Here is a 21,230-nt window from a genome sequence, read left to right on the forward strand (position 1 = left end):
ACGATAAGATCAGATTATTGTTAACAAGAGATTCACAGCCAAAAGTATTCAACCTAATAGCCACGTGTAATTCATTATTATCTAATAATGCAACACTGAATTGTTGTAACAGTCTGATAATCTGTCCAGGATACTCCACCTCGTACGCTACATCAGTATGACAGACTTGATATCCACCACCTGCTACTCTATATTGGATAAGCATTCAAAATAACAGTATGGACAGACTATTAGCTGTCAGAGATGAATGAAGCCTGATGTTATTCCATTTGCATCTTTTAAATAAATACACAATTAGCCATTTTGCTAATCTAATTACACTGTTTAGTTTACATGGTGTAGTCTTTTTCTCCTTTTTAGAGGACACCTGTTTCTCTTTTGAATTGTTTTTAGACTAACTGTTGAAAAAAAAAACTGTTTTGAAATTGAAATTAGGTGATGTTTTAAATACTGAACATATGGAGAGATTAAAGAAAAACTGTTAAATTAATTTGCAGGTCCATATGTCTCTAGATAAAGTTTGCAAACTTTAGTTTGGTATTTATGTAAAGGGTGATTTTAGGATATGAAATAAACTATTACATAGTTACTGGTACACAGTAAACAGAGGACAATACATATATGCATATTTCAAAGAAGTTGTACAACTTTTAATAGACTGGCTAGTCCTCTAGCCTCCATAGAGGAGGTGGGTGAGAGGAGGATGTTAGCCAAGCTAATGCCCATTATGGACAACAGCTCTCACTCCCTGCATGAGACTGTGGAGACTCGGAGCAGCTCTTTCAACAGTTAACAATTACAGCCACTGTGTAGGACGGAGCATCATTGCAGGCCCTACATCCCAACAGCAGTCAGACTGTACGATAGGCACATAGGATAAATACTTGCTGAGAAAAATATGCGTGTATATATTATCATTCCTGCTGCACTTTATTTATGTATTTAAAAAAAAACTTTGATTTATCTTTTAGAGTATTTTGCTGTGTATAGTATTGTACAAACCAGTCTTGTGTAGTGTTTATTTGTAAATCATTTTTCTTATTTATTCATGTATTTTAATGGTTTTCTGAAGTATCTCTAATTCACTTTTTCTTTCTGCCCCTCGTGCTACTGTAACAAGTGGATTTCCCCAGTGTGGGTCTATATCTAGACCATATCTATATCTGCATCAGTCTGTCTGTATCTGTCTAGCTGTAGGAAATGCAGAAAAAGAAGAGTGATTTCAATCTTAGAGTTAAAACTCATTTGACGAACCACACTGCTTCAGTGACTGGATGGACGGATTTTTAACATATTTTTGGGGAGGATCTAAAAATCTATCAGGTACTTCATATAAATTTTGATGATGTGTTAATTAACTCATAATTAGCATTATTTGATCAATTTAAGTTATTTATTTGTCTGTTTATTTATTTTTCAATGCCACCAGCAGTTTTTTCATCTTTGAACGTTAAAAAAATAAGCCAGTTCAAACTAAGAAATGATTTGTTTTATAAGCTGAAATCTCAAGAAACTATTTGTTTGCTTGTTATCAGTAGTTAAATATTTCTAAGCGACGTAAGCAGGCTATGTTATTCTCCTGCACGACGCACAAACTCAGACACGGTAATATGTAAATATATATTCTAAATAATAGTTTTGATGGGACAAATTAGATTTGACTACTACATATCAATTATCCTTAACTACCTCCCGACTGATTGTCATATATTGCTAATAACTGCAGATTCTGGACACTTTATAAAAGTTTAAGACGCACAGCTGAGCTCGGGAGTTTTTCATTCATTTGCTGGTGAATTCTTTTGGCTCCGCCTCCGAGATTTGCTAGAAGCAACAGGAAGACAACCCAAAAGGGGTGCAGGCTTGAAGAAAAAAACACAGTGGAGGCCGAAATCATCTCGGTGTATTGGCTTCTCCACAGCAGATCCACTGCTGGGCTTTAAACCTTACCGACCTGCCACTTGTGACCCGTTTGTATGCGAGTTATACGTGGCAGATTAGTGAGCATGTCTTCCTTATAGAGCTAAAGTGAGCTTACCTGCCACAGAAGAGAGAGAGACAGACGGGCGAGGTGAGTACAGTATCTGGGCTGACGATTACTCGAAGCCGCTTGCGATCAGAGTGTGTGACACTGATATTTATGTAATGTGGCACAGATGTGGAAATGGAAGTTGCAGGCGGCGATTTGCCTCATCCGCTGCTTGCTGTAGTTTGCTGTTTTCCCTGCCACGTCAGTGAACATGTAGGTGAGGAGGAAAAAGTCCATGTGGCCTGTTGTTGCTGCACTTTGTTGCCAGTGTAATTAACAAAGGAGCGCTATGGAGGAGCACCACGTGTCGGGACAGAGCAGGCTTTCTGTGTGCCCTGGCCTGCTTTCTCTCTACCTCCGCCCACTGGCCTTCAGTGTCACTGGTTTGCATTTTGCTTAGAAGAATCAGTAAATGAATGAAATGTGTGGAGGTAACTGTGAGCTTCACGACCAGTTCTGGCAGCGATCAGTGACCCCAGTGTTGTCAGACGCTGAAGCTTCCAGATGTGCAGCTGTAGTGTGTCCCCTGGTTGTGCAAGCTGTTCTATGCTGGAAAAGGAAACCGGGAGATGTTTTTAGGGTGACAAGTCATGGGTTGTTCACTTCCTGAACGACTCACAGCTCAGACAGTGAGACCACAGAAAGGCTGATCATTCATTATGAGAGTCATTGCTCTACAGGCAGGCTGTGGTAGTTTCACTGAAAACCACAGGGCTGTTCTGTTGTGTCCTGCTGTGAAGACAAGGGGAAAACACTGCTGGCACTAGAGCCCGACGGATTATTTATTCTGACCACTGTCAACCAAGAATGGGACAAAATGCACATGCAGTAATCCTCTCTACTGGTTCCTCCTGCCAGATATTATCAGTACATGTATGACAGGGTTTCGCACATTTGATTCATTTGATGTCCGTCACAAAATTGTGCTTCCCACAGTTTGTTTGAGTCAATAAATGTAGACATTTGATCTGCCTGCTGCAAAACGTACATTTGAAACCAGTTCTGGGGAGCGGGGATAAATATTTAAGTCAGCCCACACAACCAAGTGCAGCCTAGCCCAGACCAGTTAAACTGGTGTTAGAATTGTGATGGGAAGGTTTCCTCCCTGACTCCCAAACCCCCGAGAACCCGCAGAACCAACATGAATTACAGAGTGCCTGCTTTGTGACTGTTCGTGGTCATTCATTATAAAGTGAAGGAGTAACCAGGTTGCATGCAGTGAAGAGGCAAGTGCAGTGCATATCATTTATTATCTCGACACATGTTGAGTACCGCTGTATCATGACGCCTTTGTTATCACGGGCAATGTTTTGGCCTATCATATCAAGCGTTAGTAATTTCCTGCCCTGATATTAATTTGAAGCAAATACAAAGGAACTGACTGCGGCCTGATAAATGGAAGTGCTAACAACTTGATTTTTTTTGTTGTTGTTGCTCTTTTAACCTCTGAAATGTAAGGTTTAATTTAAGTGTTGTATGCAAAGTTACTGACAAAGGTGTCGACTTAAATGAGGAGTTAAAGGTGAATATAAACTTGGAGTCAAATTATGTTGCTAGCTAGTTTACTGCTTTTCCCCTTTCCAGGCACATGAAACATGCTCATATGTTCATATTTATATATTAAACCAAATCACAACAACAGTCACCTCCAGGCACTTTATACTGTAAGGTCAATACACCAACAATCAGATGATCCCCTATTATCAAACACTTGGCGAGAGTGGGAAGGAATAACTCCCGTTTAACAGGAAGAAGCCTCCAGGCTCAGGGAGGGGCGACCATCTGCTTCGACTGGGGTGAAGCAAGGAAGACCGGACAAAAAGCACACGATGGGAGAGAGCCAGAGTTTAATAATAACAAATGATTAAATGATATAAACACATAGTGAGTGAAAAAATGTCAGTGAAGAAGAAACACTCGGTGCATCATGGGATGCCTCCAGCAGCCTATGCCTATTGCAGTATAACTTAGGGTCACCTGATCCTGCCCCAACTATAAGCTTTGTCAAAAAGGTTTTTATGTAAATATATTTTGATGGCAAAATTGATCTCAGTGTTATTTAGAGAAGTGAGTTCTGTTTTGTTTTTTGCAGACGAGAAAGTTTTATTTGCATCCTGTATGTCGGTTCATTTCTTAATAATTTCGAGAGAAATTTTGGTGGATTCATGTCAGCAGACAAGTCTGACTCAGTTTTCTTTGCACAAGAGGAAGAGTTGCGGTAAATTAAAGCAATACCTCTTCCTCTTAGTAACAACAGTTTATATTGACTACATGTGGTTTATAATTGCCGTTTGTGGTTTGGGAGCACGTCTGGATATATAAAAACAACTGTAGGCAATATTAGTCATTTTTTATTCTTAGTAACTAATTACTGATTACTTCCCCCAAAAAGTAATCCAGTTACTTTACTGATTACTTATTTTCAAAAGTAATTAATTACTTAGTTACTTAGTTACTTTTTAAAAACACGATTTAAAACCTGAATAGGTGATAAAGCGATAGAGCTTTCAGCCCAATTCTACTTTTTCTGCATAATCCATCATACAAAATGTAATCAAATGGAAAAGTCCCTTTTTAAAACTTTTATTAGTTTTAATCTTTTAACTTTATGCATCAAGCAAAAATTTAATTATATGCAACATTCTCTGACTGGAAGAAATTTGTTTAATATTTAAACCTATTTTCTGCACATTCCAGCACATAAAATAATTTTTTTTGTGTGTTTACACTCAGTCTTTCAAATAGATGCAAGTAAAACACAGCAGAAAATAAATAAAGTCAAAGACTCAGCGGTCCTGTTGCTCTATTTTCACCTGTAAAGCAGGAGCGGGGTAGGCGGAGGTTTACCCTGGTGCAGGTGAGCCGCAGCGGTCAGTGGAAGAATCCGCGAGTTTCTCTGTGAGTTTCCCATTACGTCGTTGCGCACTCAGTGCTTGCTTGGACGTTTGGGGGGGGGGGGGTTTCGCTGTAAAAAGAAGTTTTCTTCCCACGCACAATGCTAATGGACACTAATGTTTTTGTCACTTTTTATGGAATCAAACTCAAAATAAGGTCAGTACTTCCACGCTTTAAACACTGTACGCTCATACTCTCTCCCGCACTCCATATATTATCCACTGTTGATCTGCACACAGCTGTTGTCACGAACGTAGCACTTGCTTACGTCACTGTCATGAGACATTCTCGCAAAAAAATCACGGTTTTAGTAACGCAGTAACGCAGCGTTCCTACGGCAAAGTAACGGTAATCTAATTACCGTTTTTGCAATAGTAATCCCTTACTTTACTCGTTACTTGAAAAAGTAATCGGATTACAGTAACGCGTTACAAGTAACGCGTTACTGCCCATCTCTGGTTGATACAGTATTTTAGCCGATGCAGTGATCCAGTGGATTATTCATTCATTAAACACTTTGAGATAACAAATAACAAATCTGAACTTGGCAGGTTTCTTTCGTTCCATATGGACATTTTCTTCTCGTGGAAGATGAGGACTGTAAGATTTTTACTGAATTATCTCTATGCTGACAATAAGCCCATAAGTGCACTCTCTATTTATTTGTTTTCCATCTCTGGGCTCATATAAAACACACAGAGATGCTTTCATACTGTGTAAGCCAAATATCTCACAGCCGTTTACAGTGTTGGACTTTGGATTACCTGTTTTGGAAAATGACATTAGCAGCCAAATCCAGAAGAGAATGAATTCCTTGTTGAAGTGTTGGACTTTGAGTGGATTGTGTTTCTAGTCCTTTGTTGCTGTGCCTTTCTTCAGAAAAATGTAAGTTCTAGGCCTACTTCATCTTTCTTTTCTCTGATCATCGTTAATGCACAGAGTCAGGTGATGTTTCTGCTCTACTTTTATTAACAGTTTGAGTCACATGAAAATAGGGAAAATAGATTTTGTTGGTGGCAGTACATCAGCCTGGGGATGTCAGGTTACAGTCAGCTTTGTCCTCTACTCCTTTTACTCAGAAGGCATGAACCAAACGGATGGTTTTGCTGTGCTGTGGTGGGTAATAAATACTGTTAAACGAAAGTGGTGCCGAATCCAAAACACTGGAGTCTAGTTTGGTTTGAGGTCTTTCTTTATTTCTTCGACAGCAACACATCGCTCGCTCTGTGACTTGACATAATGGCAGACAAGTCTTGGTCTAAACAAGATCAACAGGTTCTTAAGAGACCCTGAATGGGACATTGTTTTGTTTTCACACTTTAAAGAGAAGAGAACTTCTACCAAGGAGTAAGCGAGCTCAGAATGCAAAAGCAGGGCTTGCAGAGAGATCCGTATCAGGCATTAGAGGTGTAGTAGGTCAAAGGGGTGTGGATGGATGGAAATCAGTTAGGGGATGGGCTGAGCGGAGGAAGTGCACCAAGCTGCCTTGACAGATTAAAGGCCGAGGCTTTAACAAAGAGAAGGAAGCAGAGGGATGATGTTGTCTCTGGCCGTGTACCTGCTTCCTGTCGGGAGACTGAGGGCTGGAGCGACGGCACAGAAAGATTTTTTGGGTCGAGTGATTGAAGGTGCTTCCTGTGCTGCAGAGTGGTGGGCAGAAGTCCCTCGTCAAAGGACCTCGACTTTAAAGTGGAGCCGCATTTGTTGAGTCACATGACTCCTGCCACTTGTGGATTAAAAACCTAAAATTATTTGATGGGTGGGGGGTAAAGGGTGGGGTGGGGGTAGCAGTTGTCTTTATGTGGCAGTTGACAGTTGGGGGCAGGCAGGAAATGGGAGGTGGAGAAGTCAGGTGCGGCCGGAGGGGAGTATGATACGCAACACGTATTCCTGGCTGGAATCAAGCTTAAGATGTTTTTTGTGTCATGCGTTTCACCCATTTCGCAAATAAGACACTTCACATTTGATAAGTATATAATAGAGCACTGATGAATATATCTCCGCTCTAACCGATGTTGGCTTAACTAGCCTTCAAATGCTTTGCAGCTCCAAGCATAGTTTTGTATTACAAACACACAGTGAGAAAAAAAGCAAAGTTAATTCTGTTATGTGCACAAGTCAATTTTAATAATGCTGCTGGGTAAAATATAAAATAACACTAAAATAACATCAAAGTAACTTTTTGTTTGAAAAATCTTAACCCTCTCAAGGCAAGCGTTGCAGATTTGCAACAAGTAAAAGCTAACAACCTGATTACTCCACATACATATTTTATGAGTTTGTTTTACTCAGAAGTACCACTGCAGGTGTTCTTTTGTGCATTAGCAACAAAAACTTAATTTGAGCCTGAGAGGGTTAAAAAACAAATGTGTAAATTGTAAAGTATTTACAGCATGTGTACATTTTTAAGGAGCTACATTAAACGAGCTGAGTGACATTTTTACCATAAGTTTGTCAAGATGTGGGACATTTTTCTACTCCTAAAGCATTTTAGTAGAACTTTCTCAGCCTTTCTGTGTGTATATATCTGTATGGACCTTATCACCTCTTCAACAGGGAGACCAGTCTGTGGCAGAATTTTGTTTGTCTTACTAGAGCTGGGCGATATATCGAGTTTTTAAAACATATCGATATAATTTTATACGAGATATAAGATGTGACAATATCCTTTATATCGATATAGTCTATGTTACGTTATAATTATAGTTGTGGAGCCGCAAGTTTGCCTCTCTTTCGTCCACTTTTGTCTCTACGCAACGTTACTCCGCCTCGCCTTCACTGAAGACAACTCCCCCTCCTCCCCCATCGCTTCACGTGCAGGCAGCTACAAGATGGACACGGCAAATCTCCGTTAACGAGTTACTGCGCATCGCCCTATGCGTGGGGCTGGACGGCGTCAACGTGCTAACGAGCTAAACATGCTAACGAGCTAACCGCGCTAACGAGCTAACCGCGCTAACCCTAAAATCCTTTCATTCTCTCAAAAGTTGATAGCGCGCCTTATGTATGAATTCTGGTTGTGCTTGATGGCCGCGAACCGATTTTATGTGGTACACGGCGCTCAGCAATCTGTCAAAAATGTTTGAGTACGACTTTGGTAAGCTACGGAGCTGCACCGCTTGATAGATTGTCGGCGCATTACGGCTACCGAGGAGCTTCGCGGAGTGATACGTACTGTGCTTCAACGTAATATTACCGTATTGTGTGTGTATAAGGACCATAAATGGCACCTGTAAGAGACGTGGTTATGAAGCGGATTTCAAACTCCAGGCTATCAGTCACACAGTAAAACTCGGGAACAGAGCAGCTGTGAAATCTGTCTGTCTTTGTTATTACGCTCAGTGTCTTTTAGTTTACATTTTGACTGCACAATTGTGAGCTCTTTGTTTAGCACAAAAACAAAATTGTTTTCTTTTATTTATGGAGCATTATTATTTAATAAATGCTCATAATTTAATTTTGAGTAATTTTTCATGTACATCTGTGCTGTATGTTAATAAAAGTGCCTGTGTGACATCTGGGACACAGCTTTGACTAAGAACTCTCTTTTTGTTCTTATTTTATGGCTTAAAAAAATATCGAGATATGAATTTTGGGTCATATCGCCCAGCCCTATGTCTTACCACTAAATATGAATTGAAGAATTTTAAAAAGCATCCTAGGTCTACCTGTTATAAACATTCAAGTGAAGTACAATTTATCGTTTTTGATAACTTTTTATTCTTTAAGGTTATTAAATGGTAGGAGTGGGAGCATCGTAGAGATAATGGTACAAACTGGCTTTGAAAAGAAAAAAAAAACACCTTCACTGACAAGGAATAAAAAGACAGACCACATCATACCTTACCATAAAGACCTCATAGTACCACATCACCCCAGTAGAGCATCCTGCTCTCAGACTGCTGGTTTGTGGTTCCCAGGATATTTAAAAGTAGAATGGGAGACAGAAGCTTCAGCTTTCAGGCCTCTCTCCTGTGAAACCAGCTCCCAGTTTGGATCCAGGAAGCAGACACCTTCTCTACTTTTAGGATCAGGCTTAAAACTTCCCTTTTTGACAAAGTTTATAGTTAAGGCTGGATCAGGTGACCTTGAATCCTACCTTAGTTACACTGCAATAGGCCTAGGCTGCTGGGGGCTTCCCACTGAGTGGTCTTCACTCTCCGTGTGTTTATACACTGCTCTGCATTGATCGTTACTTATTATTAATCTCTGGCTCTTTCCCACAGTGTGTTTTTTGCCTTTCTTCCTCTCGTCACCCTCAGACAGTTGGGGCAGATGGCCGCCTCTCCCTGAGCCTGGGTCTGCTGAAGGTTTCTTCCTGTTAAAAGGGAGTTTTTCCTTCCCACTGTCGCCAAAGCGCTTGCTTGGGGTTTTCTCTTTATCAGAATCAGAATCGTGTTTATTGGCCAAGTATATGTGCAGACACATACAGGGAATTTGGTTCCAGTAGATGGTGGCTCTCAAGCACAGCAATGTAAATCACACACACACACACACACACACACACACACACACACACACACACACACACACACACACACACACACACGTGTCTATATATACACATTACACATACATACACAAAGCTGTGTAAACCAACTATAAATAACGAATCTAAACTTATATACATAAAATACAGAAATGAATGAGGTGGAATGAATACTACAAAATGTACATAAGGTGCAGCTGCAGTCTGGCAGTGGGAGCAGTGTGACAGGTCAACTGTTAAGAAGGGAGATGGCGAGGGGAAAGAAACTGTTCCTGTGTCGGGTGGTCCTGGTCTGCAGGCTTCTGTACCAGCAGCAGATCAAAAAGTCTGTGTCCAGGGTGTGAGGGGTCTGTGATGATTTTCCCTGCCCGTTTACTGGTTCTTGAGAGGTACAGGTCCTGGATGGAGGGCAGGGGCGTGCCGATGATCCTTTCTGCTGCCCGTACAGTCCGCTGCAGTCTGCTCCTGTCCTGTTTAGTGGCTGCTCCATACCAGACTGTGATGGAGGAGCACAGGACAGACTCAATGACCGCAGTGTAGAACTGGATCAGCAGCTCCTGTGGAAGACTGTACTTCCCCAGTTGTCTCAGGAAGTACATCCTCTGCTGGGTCTTTTTGAGGATGGAGTTGATGTTGGTCTCCCACTTCAGGTCCTGGGAGATGGTTGTACCCAGGAACTTGAAGGTCTTCACAGTCGACACAGGGCTGTCTGATATGGTGAGGGGGAGCAGAGTTGAGGGATGTCTCCTGAAGTCCACTGTCATCTCTACAGTCTTAAGAGTGTTCAGCTCCAGATTGTGCTGACTGCACCAGAGTACCAGCCGCTCAACTTCCTGCCGGTATGCAGACTCATCACCATCCTGAATGAGGCCAATGACAGTGGTGTCATCTGCAAACTTTAGGAGTTTGACAGCCGAGTTCTTGGAGGTGCAGTCGTTAGTGTAGAGGGAGAACTGTCACGGATTGCCGGGGCAAGCCGTGTGGAATGTAGAAAAGGACCCAAAAGGCGGCAGCTCTGGTGCAGGTGAGTGTTTATTGACAGGGGTGTAAGTACAAACAGCGGTGGCGACAAAACATGAAACCGGAAACCTAAACTGGGTAAACTAATAAGACAAACCAGAATGAGGATGCAGGGAGGTCCGGAGAAATACATACGGGGAGACGCAGGGAGACCGAGGGGAAACAACACAGACGAACCAGCAATTACTAAGACAGAAAATACAACTTAAATACACTCAGAACACAGGGAGATTACACACAGGTGGGAGACACAGCTGGGAGTGATTAACATGACGAGACCAGGGAGGCAAACTGAAAACACTCACATAAGACGCAGACCTTCACAATAAAACAGGAACACACGGGGGGGGAACAGGGTAAACACCAATTAGAGGTGAACAGAACCAAAATCTCGAAGAGAAAACACAAAACGCTGGGTCAAAAGGACCCAGGATCATGACAAGAACAGTAGTGGTGAGAGGACACATCCTTGGGGGGCACCAATACTGAGGGACCGGGTTTCAGAGGTGATCTCCCCCAGCCTCACTTATTTTTGTAGGATCTTTACCTTACAATATAAACTGCCTCGAGTTGACTGTTTGTGTGATTTGGTGCTATATTAATAAAATTGAATTGAATCAAAATTAAAGGGGTACTACATCATTGAAAACTACAGCTGAGACAGTCGAATGTATTTGCACAGCAACACTGACAGCAGTAGTGAGTGGGCTAATTATCTCAAGAAGTCAAAAGGACTAGTGCTGCTAAAGACTTGCACTATAACCTATAACAACACGAGTCTTTGGAGCAATTCATTCACAAACAGACACTAAACTGAAAGCAAAATGAACAGACGAGGACATTTTTACAGATGTTTGGTCTGGTGGCAAAAGTGTAAGGTCTGCTAGACGAGGGGAAAAGCCAACAGCTGCTGATAGAAGTGGATCTCTGTAGTGGGGGGGTCTTTGGAGTATTAGGGAAAAGGTTTTAAAAATGTAATGTAGTGGAAGAAGTTCAACTGAATAATTTTAGCAAGCTAGAAACTTTTTCACATCAAAAACAGGCTAAAGCTCAAAGAATAAAAGAGAAACTGGTAGCTACCAAAAACATTTGCTATAAAAGCCCCCGCTGTAGTTAAACAGATAAAAGTAAGCATACTGTTGCTATAGAAGGTCATTTGCAAAGTTTAAAAAAAAAACACGAACAGGAAGACTTTCATTGAGAGCGCATGAAGTTCTAACACAAAAGTGCTTTTTTATCGCCAATTCGAAGTTATTTCTAAGATGGACTGCTGGCAGTGTGACAGGAAATAGACTTTGTACTCGTTTAGAAATGGATCCTCAAGCACAAGAGCTGTTGAGGAGCATCAATTCATTTTGGATGTGGCAGGTTTGCAGAGATGTGGTAATGAATTTCAGCCTCTGCCTGGTGTTAGCCCGAGGACTTTTCTCTCTTTATTACTGAACAGTCACCAGCTTCTCCCACACAGAATGTCTTTGGGAAGATGATGTTCCTTGTTCGGTGTAGAGAGTTCATAAAAAGTTCATTATGCTGGTTGACTGTTGTTAGATGGGTTTTTATAAGTTTTTTTTTCTTTTTGCATTTTTAAGCAATGCCAGTGTTGTTGTTCTCTGAAGTGGATGGTCAGATAACCACTTGGGTCCAGGCAGTCTTCATGCCCAGAGGGTGAATCCAGCTGACTTTAACGATTTCATTACTTTTTTTCTAGCCTCATCATGTATTTGCATCTTCAACCACTGTGATCGGTCACTTGAAGCAGTGCACTTTCCACAGGACATTAACCGATTGCCAGTAATATCATTATTGCTTTATGTGTCAGGCTCTTTCAACTTGGCCATGGCCCACAGCACCAGCATCCAGTATGACCCGGTGGCAGAAATCGGTGGAGGTGCTTATGGGACTGTTTATAAAGCCCGGGACATTGAGAGCGGGCAGTTTGTGGCTCTGAAGAGCGTGCATGTGAGGACAGACCAAAACGGCCTCCCGGTCTCCACAGTCAGAGAAGTGGCTTTGTTAAAACGGCTGGAGCAGTTCGACCACCCCAATGTGGTCAGGTGGGTGTCGTCTTTTCATCTTGTGATTAAAATGAATGCTTCACACAGGAGTCATGAATTTTCTTACTTCTGCAGGCTTATGGATGTCTGCGCCACCAAGGGAGCAAACCAGGAGACCAAAGTCACTCTAGTGTTTGAGCACGTGGACCAGGACCTTAAGACATACCTAGAGAAAGCGCCAGCACCAGGATTATCTCCAGACCGCATTAAAGTGAGAACTGGCTCCAGCTATATCTACACTAAAAGTTAGCTAAAGTAAAATAACATTGCTGATACCACATTCCAAGCATGGACGGTTCTGCTTATTACTCATTTAAATCCCTGTTCCCAAGCTGAAAGCTGTAAAATATGTAGTTCCAGTGAAGCTCTGCTTGTGTTTTTGCAGGATTTGATGAAGCAGTTGCTGTGTGGTCTTGCATTCCTTCACTCTAACCGCGTGATGCACAGAGACCTGAAACCAGAGAATATTCTGGTAACCAGCCAGGGCCAGGTGAAGCTGGCTGACTTTGGACTTGCCAGGATCTACAGCTGCCACATGGCCCTCACTCCTGTGGTAAGACGTGTATAGAGTAATTTTCCAAAGGATATTGTAATTTTTTTTTCTAACTTTGATTAATTCTTATTGTCGATTTTCTACCATTTCATTGTAGTCAGCACTTCAAAGTGTTTTAGGCAGCTAGACAGTGAAAATAACATACAGTTTCCAGTCTTCAGCGTTCTGGTGCCAGGCATAAACATTTTGGAAAATATGCTTATTTGCCTTCTTGCTTAGCGTTAGATAAGAACACTACAACCAGCAGATGGTTAGCTTAGCGTAAGGCAGGACTGGAAATGGTGGGTAAACAATCCAAAAGTAACAAAAGCTGCCAAGTAGTAACCCCACGCCTCGGTAATTAATGCATTATATCACATTTTTGTGTAAAGATGTTGTGTAAAATCTCACGCCGTGACTTGGATGGGAGCAGTAACTTCCTGGAGTGTTAGCAGATTGCCAGGAAATACTCCAGGACAAACCATGATGCCTCAAAACTACATTTTTATAAAAAAAAAAAAAGACGTAATATCCAGATTTACTGCACTGGCTAGCATTTTATTACTCATGTTTAAACTGCTATGCCTTGTTTTGGCGTTTTGCTTTTAATGTCACGCACATTTGCCCCATAATTAAAGATGCTGTGATTGTGGCTGTGTCCGCTTATTATTTGTTTTATTTGAATTCTGAAAAATTGTTTTAGTGGTTTAAAAAATGAACAGTAAAGTAACAATAAAAGGCTAGAGCCATGCTGGTATGTCTGTAACTTTAGCTAAATGCTAGCTTCTGCATTAGCATGAGTACAGTGAAAGAAAATTACCTGCTGAAGATGCAGACCTTTGCCAGGCAGGGGCATTTTTCCAGGACTTTTAAAAGGAGAGGCCCATCAATTAGTCAAATGAGTCAGGGAGGGAGGCTCATAGAGTTATTTTTGGTTGCTATCTTAATTACAAGGACAGGAAGTAGCTCCACATGCTTATTTTGGTAGATTTTTTATACCAGATAACCTTCCTGACACGACCCCAAAGGACTTTATGTTCCCTCCTGGGATTAAACCACAGACGTTTTACTGATATAGTGTGGAAGTACTGGAGGAGGCTAAAAAATATTCAATTAAATACGTAGGAAAACAAAAGCACTTTAAAAGTGTTTTTAAATTTAGTAGCTGTAATGATCTTAATGTTCACTAGACCTCCATTAGAAGACGTAGCTTCCCCATAATTATAAAGCACCCTTGCTGCAGATTCAGATTTAGCGACAAAGTAATGGAGCCAATAAAATAAAGAGTGGTTACAGCAGTAAGTATGTTTAATTTTCCTGAGTGCTAGAAAAAAACACATCGTTTTGCTTACAGTTTGCAAATTCAAGAGTTGGGGGGGGGGGGTATGAGGGGGAGCACATCTTTTAACAATGCTATTTAACCCTATAGCTGTCACTGCACGTAATGGTATTTACGTGCAGTGATGCATTGAGGGGGACAAAACAGTTTTTAACAGAAAAAGGGGCTCAAAACTTTCTTGTCTTCCTATCTTATCTGTAATTTCCGCCCATGGTTGGAGTGACATGACTACGCAATTTTGGAGGGGCAACATGGGGGCCCAGTTGAATATCAAGGGGGGTCGACTGCCCCGCCCCTGCTACTAGATAATGTTTTGTGGAGTTTTTTGCTAAACACTGTCTTTGCACTACGAATAAACTCTTTTACGTGATCTTCAGACATCAGTAAAGCATTTTTTCTCACCTCAACCTGAATGACACACTCTGGAAACATCTGCAGAAAAGCAGCTAATGTGCGAGTGTTTTGTTCTTCAACAGTATTTGACCTGTTTGCGACTCTGTTAGAGCCCAACCCCAAGTTAGAAATTCCCATCAGATCATGATGAATTAGTATCAGCATATACATATTGATAAAAGGTTTTTTTGGTATGTATCCATTGAGCTGTTCTGTTTGTGTCTTCCAGGTTGTGACCCTGTGGTACCGACCTCCGGAAGTCCTGCTGCAGTCCAGTTACGCCACACCCGTGGATATCTGGAGCACCGGCTGTATCTTTGCAGAGATGTTCAGACGGAAGTGAGTCAGCATTCGATTTTTGTGATCTGAGTCACTAAGTTAAAAAGTAGCAGAGGCCTGATTACTCATCCTCTGCGAGGTGTGACGTGAGCTCTGGGTTCTCATTAAATTCCTGAAAACAGATTAGATTGCGATTTTAAATCATCTCCATCGTGCCAAGTAAGTTTGATTTGCTCTGGTTCTGTGTGAAACCACTGCCTCGATAACCATGACATCTTTTAACTGCACCTGTGATAGGGAAGCAGTGTGTACAAAGGCACAAGCCTGGGACTCGTGTCTAGCTTTTTATTTGCTGTTCAGGTTCTGAAACTGTTGGCTAAGGTTAGAGAAAGTTAAATATTTACAAAGTGTTGTTCATTTTTTCGGTTTAAGTCAGGCTGACTTTCTCATGTTTGACATAGATGTGGATCATTTCTTCGTTTTAATCACGTGCAAGAAATATTTAGTAAGATGACAGGACATGATAGCAAATCCAGTGCAAATGTGCAACGAGGCTGAACATTTTACAGATATATGAACATTTCTGCATTCTGCTTCTGACTGAAACCAAAATATTCACGGCACATTTGCAGTCAGTGTGTGCTCTCTGGTCCTGAGGCACGGGCGGTTTTTAGTTTCTCATATATTAGTACATATATCAGTAAAATGAGTTTTAATAAGGGTAAATTGGTTTAAAGAGTAAATAAAAAAGGTCTTTGCCATAAACATTTTATAGCTGTAACTTAAGATTAAGGTTTATTGAGTTAAACTGTATTTTTTTTATAGCTGTTTAGGGAATGATGATGCTTGGTGATACAAATTTACCATAGAGCAGGGGTGGGTAATTAACCAATAAGCTTAATATTAATATTAAGAACTGACTTCAGCTCAGTATTAATTTTGTTTGGTGATTTAGAAGTTTAATTTAAGAGACTGATCCTGTGATAGCAGCAATTTTATGAACGTATTAGAGGAGCTTTTAAGTTTAATCAGAAATGCTAAGAAGCACACAGCAGCTCCACCTAGCGGTACAAATGACACATTGCATCAAAGGATGAATGCCTAAAAAACGATCCCTTTGTGAGCAGTTCCTATGAAGATGGTGAGATTCTTATGATTCATCAAAAATGCACAGTGTTATGATGTTGTAGCTTTTAGGCCAAAGGTCAAAAATAACCATCAGCTTCCAGCTTTTAACTCGTCTTTGTTCTGTCTGCGTGTTAGACCTTTGTTCTGTGGAGAATCAGAAATGGACCAACTTGGGAAGATTTTTGAGTGAGTAACAAACACTTTCAGTCACATTAACCCGACTGATCATTCTCGCAACTCCTTTGTCACTGAAACTTACACGTCATTTCAGGGTTATCGGCTTGCCGCCAGAGGAGGAGTGGCCGACTGATGTTACACTATCAAGGAAAAACTTCCCCACTCTCACGGCTCGCCCAATCACGGACTTTGTCCCAGAGATAAATGAGCATGGGGCGCAACTGTTGCTGGTAAGGCTCGTGAATTAAATCATTAGAGCGGCTTTGCATCCTGCCTGGTAGTTGATTTATGTCTCAGCTACATACCGAGTTAAAATCAGGGCATTAACAGATTAAGCAACCTCATATCCCAGAAGAATTTCATTTGCCTTAAACACGAGCCTCAGGAATTCAACTGCTGCGATCCTGACAAATTCCTGTGACTCCTTTTGCTTATTCAGCTGGTTGTGTTAGAGGAAGTGCCCTTTTAAGAAAAGGGTTTTGTTCGCATGCTTTACAGAGTGCTGGTTAAAGAGGAAATATGACTTAAATTGACATTTTAAATGGAATATTTAAAGGAGATTTACAGTAAATGTTCATTCCTCCTGTGATTAAAGGCGTTACCTAACTATTTAAAGTAGACAGAAGATTTTATCATGTCTCCCTGTATGATGTGATAAATAATAGAAACACAAGTGCTTTTACTTCTCGGTTTCACTGCAGAATTGGTAAATAGGACTGAATCTGCCAGTTAATCTTCTCTGGTGCAGGAAACATACCTCCGAGATCTTTTTGCTCCATATTGACATGATAGCATCACACAGTTGCTGCACATTCATGATGTGAATCACCCATTTAACCACATGCCAAAGGTGCTGTGGAGGCCATCCGAGTACAGTGAACTCATGGGCATGTTCAAGGAACCAGTGTGAGATGATCTGAGCTTTGTGACATGTTATCCAGCTGGATGGGTACACTGTGGTCATAAAGGGATGGTCATGGTCAGCAGGCTGGTAGGCTGTAGCATTTAAATGGTGCTCAGTGGTTCTAAGGAGTCCAAGATATGCCAAGAAAATAGCCACCAGCAGCAGCAGCTTGAACCATACAAGACACGATGGAGCCATCTTTTCATGTTGGTTACCCCAAAGTCTGACCCTACCATCTGAAAGTCACAGCAGAAATCGAAAGACCAGTCGACGTTTTTCAGTCTTCTGTCGTGTGAATTGTAGCCTCAGTTCCTGTTTTTAGCTGACAGGAGGAGCACCTGGTGTGGTCTTCTGCTGCTGTAGCACGTCTGCTTCGAGGTTTGATGTGCTATGCATTCAGAAGTCTGCCCATTCCCCTCTGACCTCTAAACTCAGAACTGCCGCCCACTGGACATTTTCTCTTTTTTTCTTTGGAAACCCTAGAGATGGTTGTGTGGGAAAATCCCAGTAGCTCAGTAGTTTTAGAAATACTCAGACTGGCCTTTCTGACACTACAACCGTGCCACATTCAAACTTACATCCTCTTTCTTCCTGATTCTGATGCCCAGCTTGTCTTGACCATGTCTACATGCCAGTTGCTGTCATGTGACTGGCTGATTAGATATTCTTTGGCAGTTCATCAAACTGTCCATTAAAGAGCTCACAACGTACAGTGATACACTTCTAACATCGTGCTACTCTTTCCTCCACAGAAAATGCTGACCTTTGACCCCTTGAAACGAATATCAGCCTTAAACGCACTAGAACATGAATATTTTCGGGACGAGGCGACGTCGACTCAGACAAAAAGCTGAAGTCGTCCAGGGAAGCGCGCAGCAAGAGGTAACAGTGTTGGAAGTTTCGACGTATCAGTGTCATTCACCGCTCTGCCTTTCACGATGTCTGCTTCGGAATATTATTTTGTTATTCCCGCATCACAAAAAAAAAGGTAAAAGGCTGAGAAAGAGGAATGAAATGAGGATCGCTGCTATGGTTCTCAATGTGTAAATGTAACGAGTAATAACGTGTCACGTCTTAAAGGACAGTACCAGTGTTTTTTCACGTATCAGTATCGTCAGCTGGCACTCATAAACACAAAAGTCGTGTCATCGCCGACAAAATGTTCCTCCTGCGACATTTCTGGACGTGTCAGATTAGAAAAGCCATTAGATAGTGAGTTTACTGTAGCTGTATTAATATAATACAATAGGAACAATAACATTGTAAGACTGTGACAGGCATTGAGCTGTATGTAAATGATTTAAGCTAGCTGTGTTAAATTTGTGAGGAAAAGGAACAAGTAGAAGTGGATAAGCACACAAGAACGACACACCTTATAAAAATACTGGTATTGCCCTTGAATTAGCTCAAGAAACAAAAGTATTTTTCTATGTGCTGAAAGACTGAATGGGTGTAGTTCATTTCGTGTTTAACATTTGTCTTCTGTTGCTGCAACCATCTGAAATCAGTCATCACTGCAAATATAAATAAATGTTTCAACCACACTGAGGCTTAATTGTGTTTTATTACACAGATTGGGGGTCTGTGGAATGAATGAAACCGAAAAATGGACTGAAATGTGTTTCTTGAATGAACATGAGGTATAAAATTGTGAATCGTGCCATCGTTAGCATATTCAATTAGACGGTACTGTGAAAGCCCCCCCTCACTTCTTTATTTTTGTTAGGTAAATGGGACTGATTCAGTGCAACAAGTGCGAGTATTTAAGGCAAAACAGAGTTCGTAATATTTAATATTTTGTATGACCACCTTTATTCATCAACACAGCCTGAACTCTCTTAGGCAAGCTTCGTCATCATTGCTATAAGTAGTGTCTTGGGAATAGTTCTCTGGACTTCTTGAGGGGCATTCAATGATCTTCTTTGGATGTTTTCTGCTTTTTATTCTGTTTTTGGTCAAGATGATCTCTCGCTGCTTGAATAATTTTGAGGTTTGGGCTCTGGTGAAGCAGATCCGTCACTGATAGTGTTTTGCTGTGTTTTTTCTATTTAGGTATGCTTCAAAAATAAAGTTACTGGGTGAAGGTTTCCAGTATTACATGGTAGATAAATTCATAATCACTCATAATTCCATCAGTTTTGACACAAACTCCAACACACTGGCTGAAACCATCACAGAGCCTCCACTGTGTTTTACACATGGCTGCTGTACCTCTCTCCTCACCTCCTCCATACCTGTTGATGACAATTTGAACCAAAGATGTCTCAGATCCATCACGCCATCAGACCTGTTGCCACTGATTTTTAGTCGAGTCCTTGTGTATTTTGGCATTTTTCTGCCTCCTTCACTTTCTTAAGGATGCCTTAATAATCCCACCTTTCCACTGAGACCATTGAAGCTTTAGAGAACAGTAGATGGATCAACTGAAGAGGATTTGGGTTTTTCAGATACTGTTTTTTCTTTTTTTTTTATGCCTGCCACTTCTTCATTTGTTCTGCACGTGTTCAGTTTCTTCAGATTTTTTAAGGAGACGCTGCACAGCATGCCGAGATGTGCCATGTTTTCTACTTTGGGAGTAAACTTACATGAGAAAAAATGTGATTTTTATGCCTGTCAAACTGTGCTGTTTGTGACATTTTTGTAGTTATATCTAAAGAAATTTGGGGAAAAAATACTTTTTTATATTTTTCTTTTATTTGAATGAAGTTTTATTTGTCTCATGTAGACATTACATTAGTGCATCCAGTGAGTTAGGCGCATTTTTAATGCTTGAATGACTCATAGGTCAGTGTGAAGTAGTTTAACAAATAAACAGTAAAGAAAACTTTGAAAGACCTTCAGAAAGCACAGATTGCTCAAAAGCATTTTAAACTTTGCAAGAAAGTCCAGCTGCTTGGATGTGAACTATAAAGAAATGAGAGTTGGCTGAAAGACTTTTTCACAGTACTATACAATAGCAATAGGCACTAGTAAGAAATGCGTTTATAGAGTGTTTTAGACTGTTAAAAGCAATATTTAAATCCCCAGGTCTATCTTGATTTGGTTAGATGAATACATTTACATTAACAGTTAACTTTGTGCTTTTGCAGCATTCCCATTGTTAGCAAAAAGCTCTAAATGTTATCAAGGCTGAAAAATGTGAATTAAGTAAAGACATATGAATGTAATGTTTTGGCAGGTAAGCACAAAACCACATATTAAACACTGTTCTGCTTTTTAAACGTGGGTTTTAACTTTCCATGATTTCCACCTAAATGGCAACCACCTGTGGCTACAAAGAAAACACTCAAAAAACCTGAAAATTAAACAGGCATTTGAAAATAGCGCCATTATTAGCACAACTGAAATATCTGACACATACTGTATATGAGTAATAGCCATTTTTGACTTTTACGTATTAGTTAAGTATGGAAACGAATAGATATCATTCCAGATATGTGCAGAAAGCAAAGTGAACGGTTAACAAGTAAATTATAAAGTACATATCAAAAAATGAGCAACAAAAATGCCAGCGAAGATTTAAGTCGATGAGATAAGATAGGATGAGATGAGATGAGAGCCTTTATTAGTCCCAGAGTTAGCTTCAATGTGTGTGATTGTACTGCTGTTGAAAGAAACTCTACTTTTCATTATTAACTGATTATGATGCTACTATTATAATTTCAGCAGCCTTAATAAATCACAATATGTTTAGTAAATATCTTAAAACCACAAAGGCTTTAACATAACATACGGATGCCCATAGGTTTTACGGCTCGATCTTCTGTTTTTAATCGAGACAACAACAACTGTGACTCTGAGGTTTAAATGTAAGTGTGAGAAGAAAGCCGTTTGCTTGATCCCTGAGTCATGTTGTTGATGCTGACAGGTTCATGATTAAGAGACAAGACAAAATAGGACCTTCTACCTGAAGGTTGTGCATTGCGTTACTTCTAAAGTATGTTTTTGTCCTTCCGCATCTTGTATCTTCTCTGATGTCTTCCACCTAACT

At 40.7% G+C, this 21,230-nt stretch overlaps 1 protein-coding gene across 1 annotated transcript; it reads left to right on the plus strand.

Moving 5' to 3' along the window:
- The first annotated feature begins 1,825 nt into the window (after nt 1–1,825).
- cdk4 (cyclin dependent kinase 4) lies at nt 1,826–18,783 on the plus strand. The gene is made up of 8 exons (XM_085406357.1): nt 1,826–2,071; nt 12,253–12,487; nt 12,563–12,698; nt 12,873–13,040; nt 14,981–15,090; nt 16,294–16,344; nt 16,430–16,565; nt 17,992–18,783. The coding sequence occupies exons 2-8, from the start codon at nt 12,270–12,272 to the stop codon at nt 18,091–18,093; spliced, it is 921 nt and encodes a 306-aa protein (XP_085262483.1). The 5' UTR covers nt 1,826–2,071; nt 12,253–12,269; the 3' UTR covers nt 18,094–18,783.
- The last annotated feature ends 2,447 nt before the right edge of the window (nt 18,784–21,230 follow it).

Source organism: Rhamphochromis longiceps, linkage group LG5 (assembly GCF_057381845.1).
Source record: "Rhamphochromis longiceps isolate RC_006_pf linkage group LG5, R_longiceps_female_GT1.1, whole genome shotgun sequence".
NCBI classification, from domain to species: Eukaryota; Metazoa; Chordata; class Actinopteri; order Cichliformes; family Cichlidae; genus Rhamphochromis; species Rhamphochromis longiceps.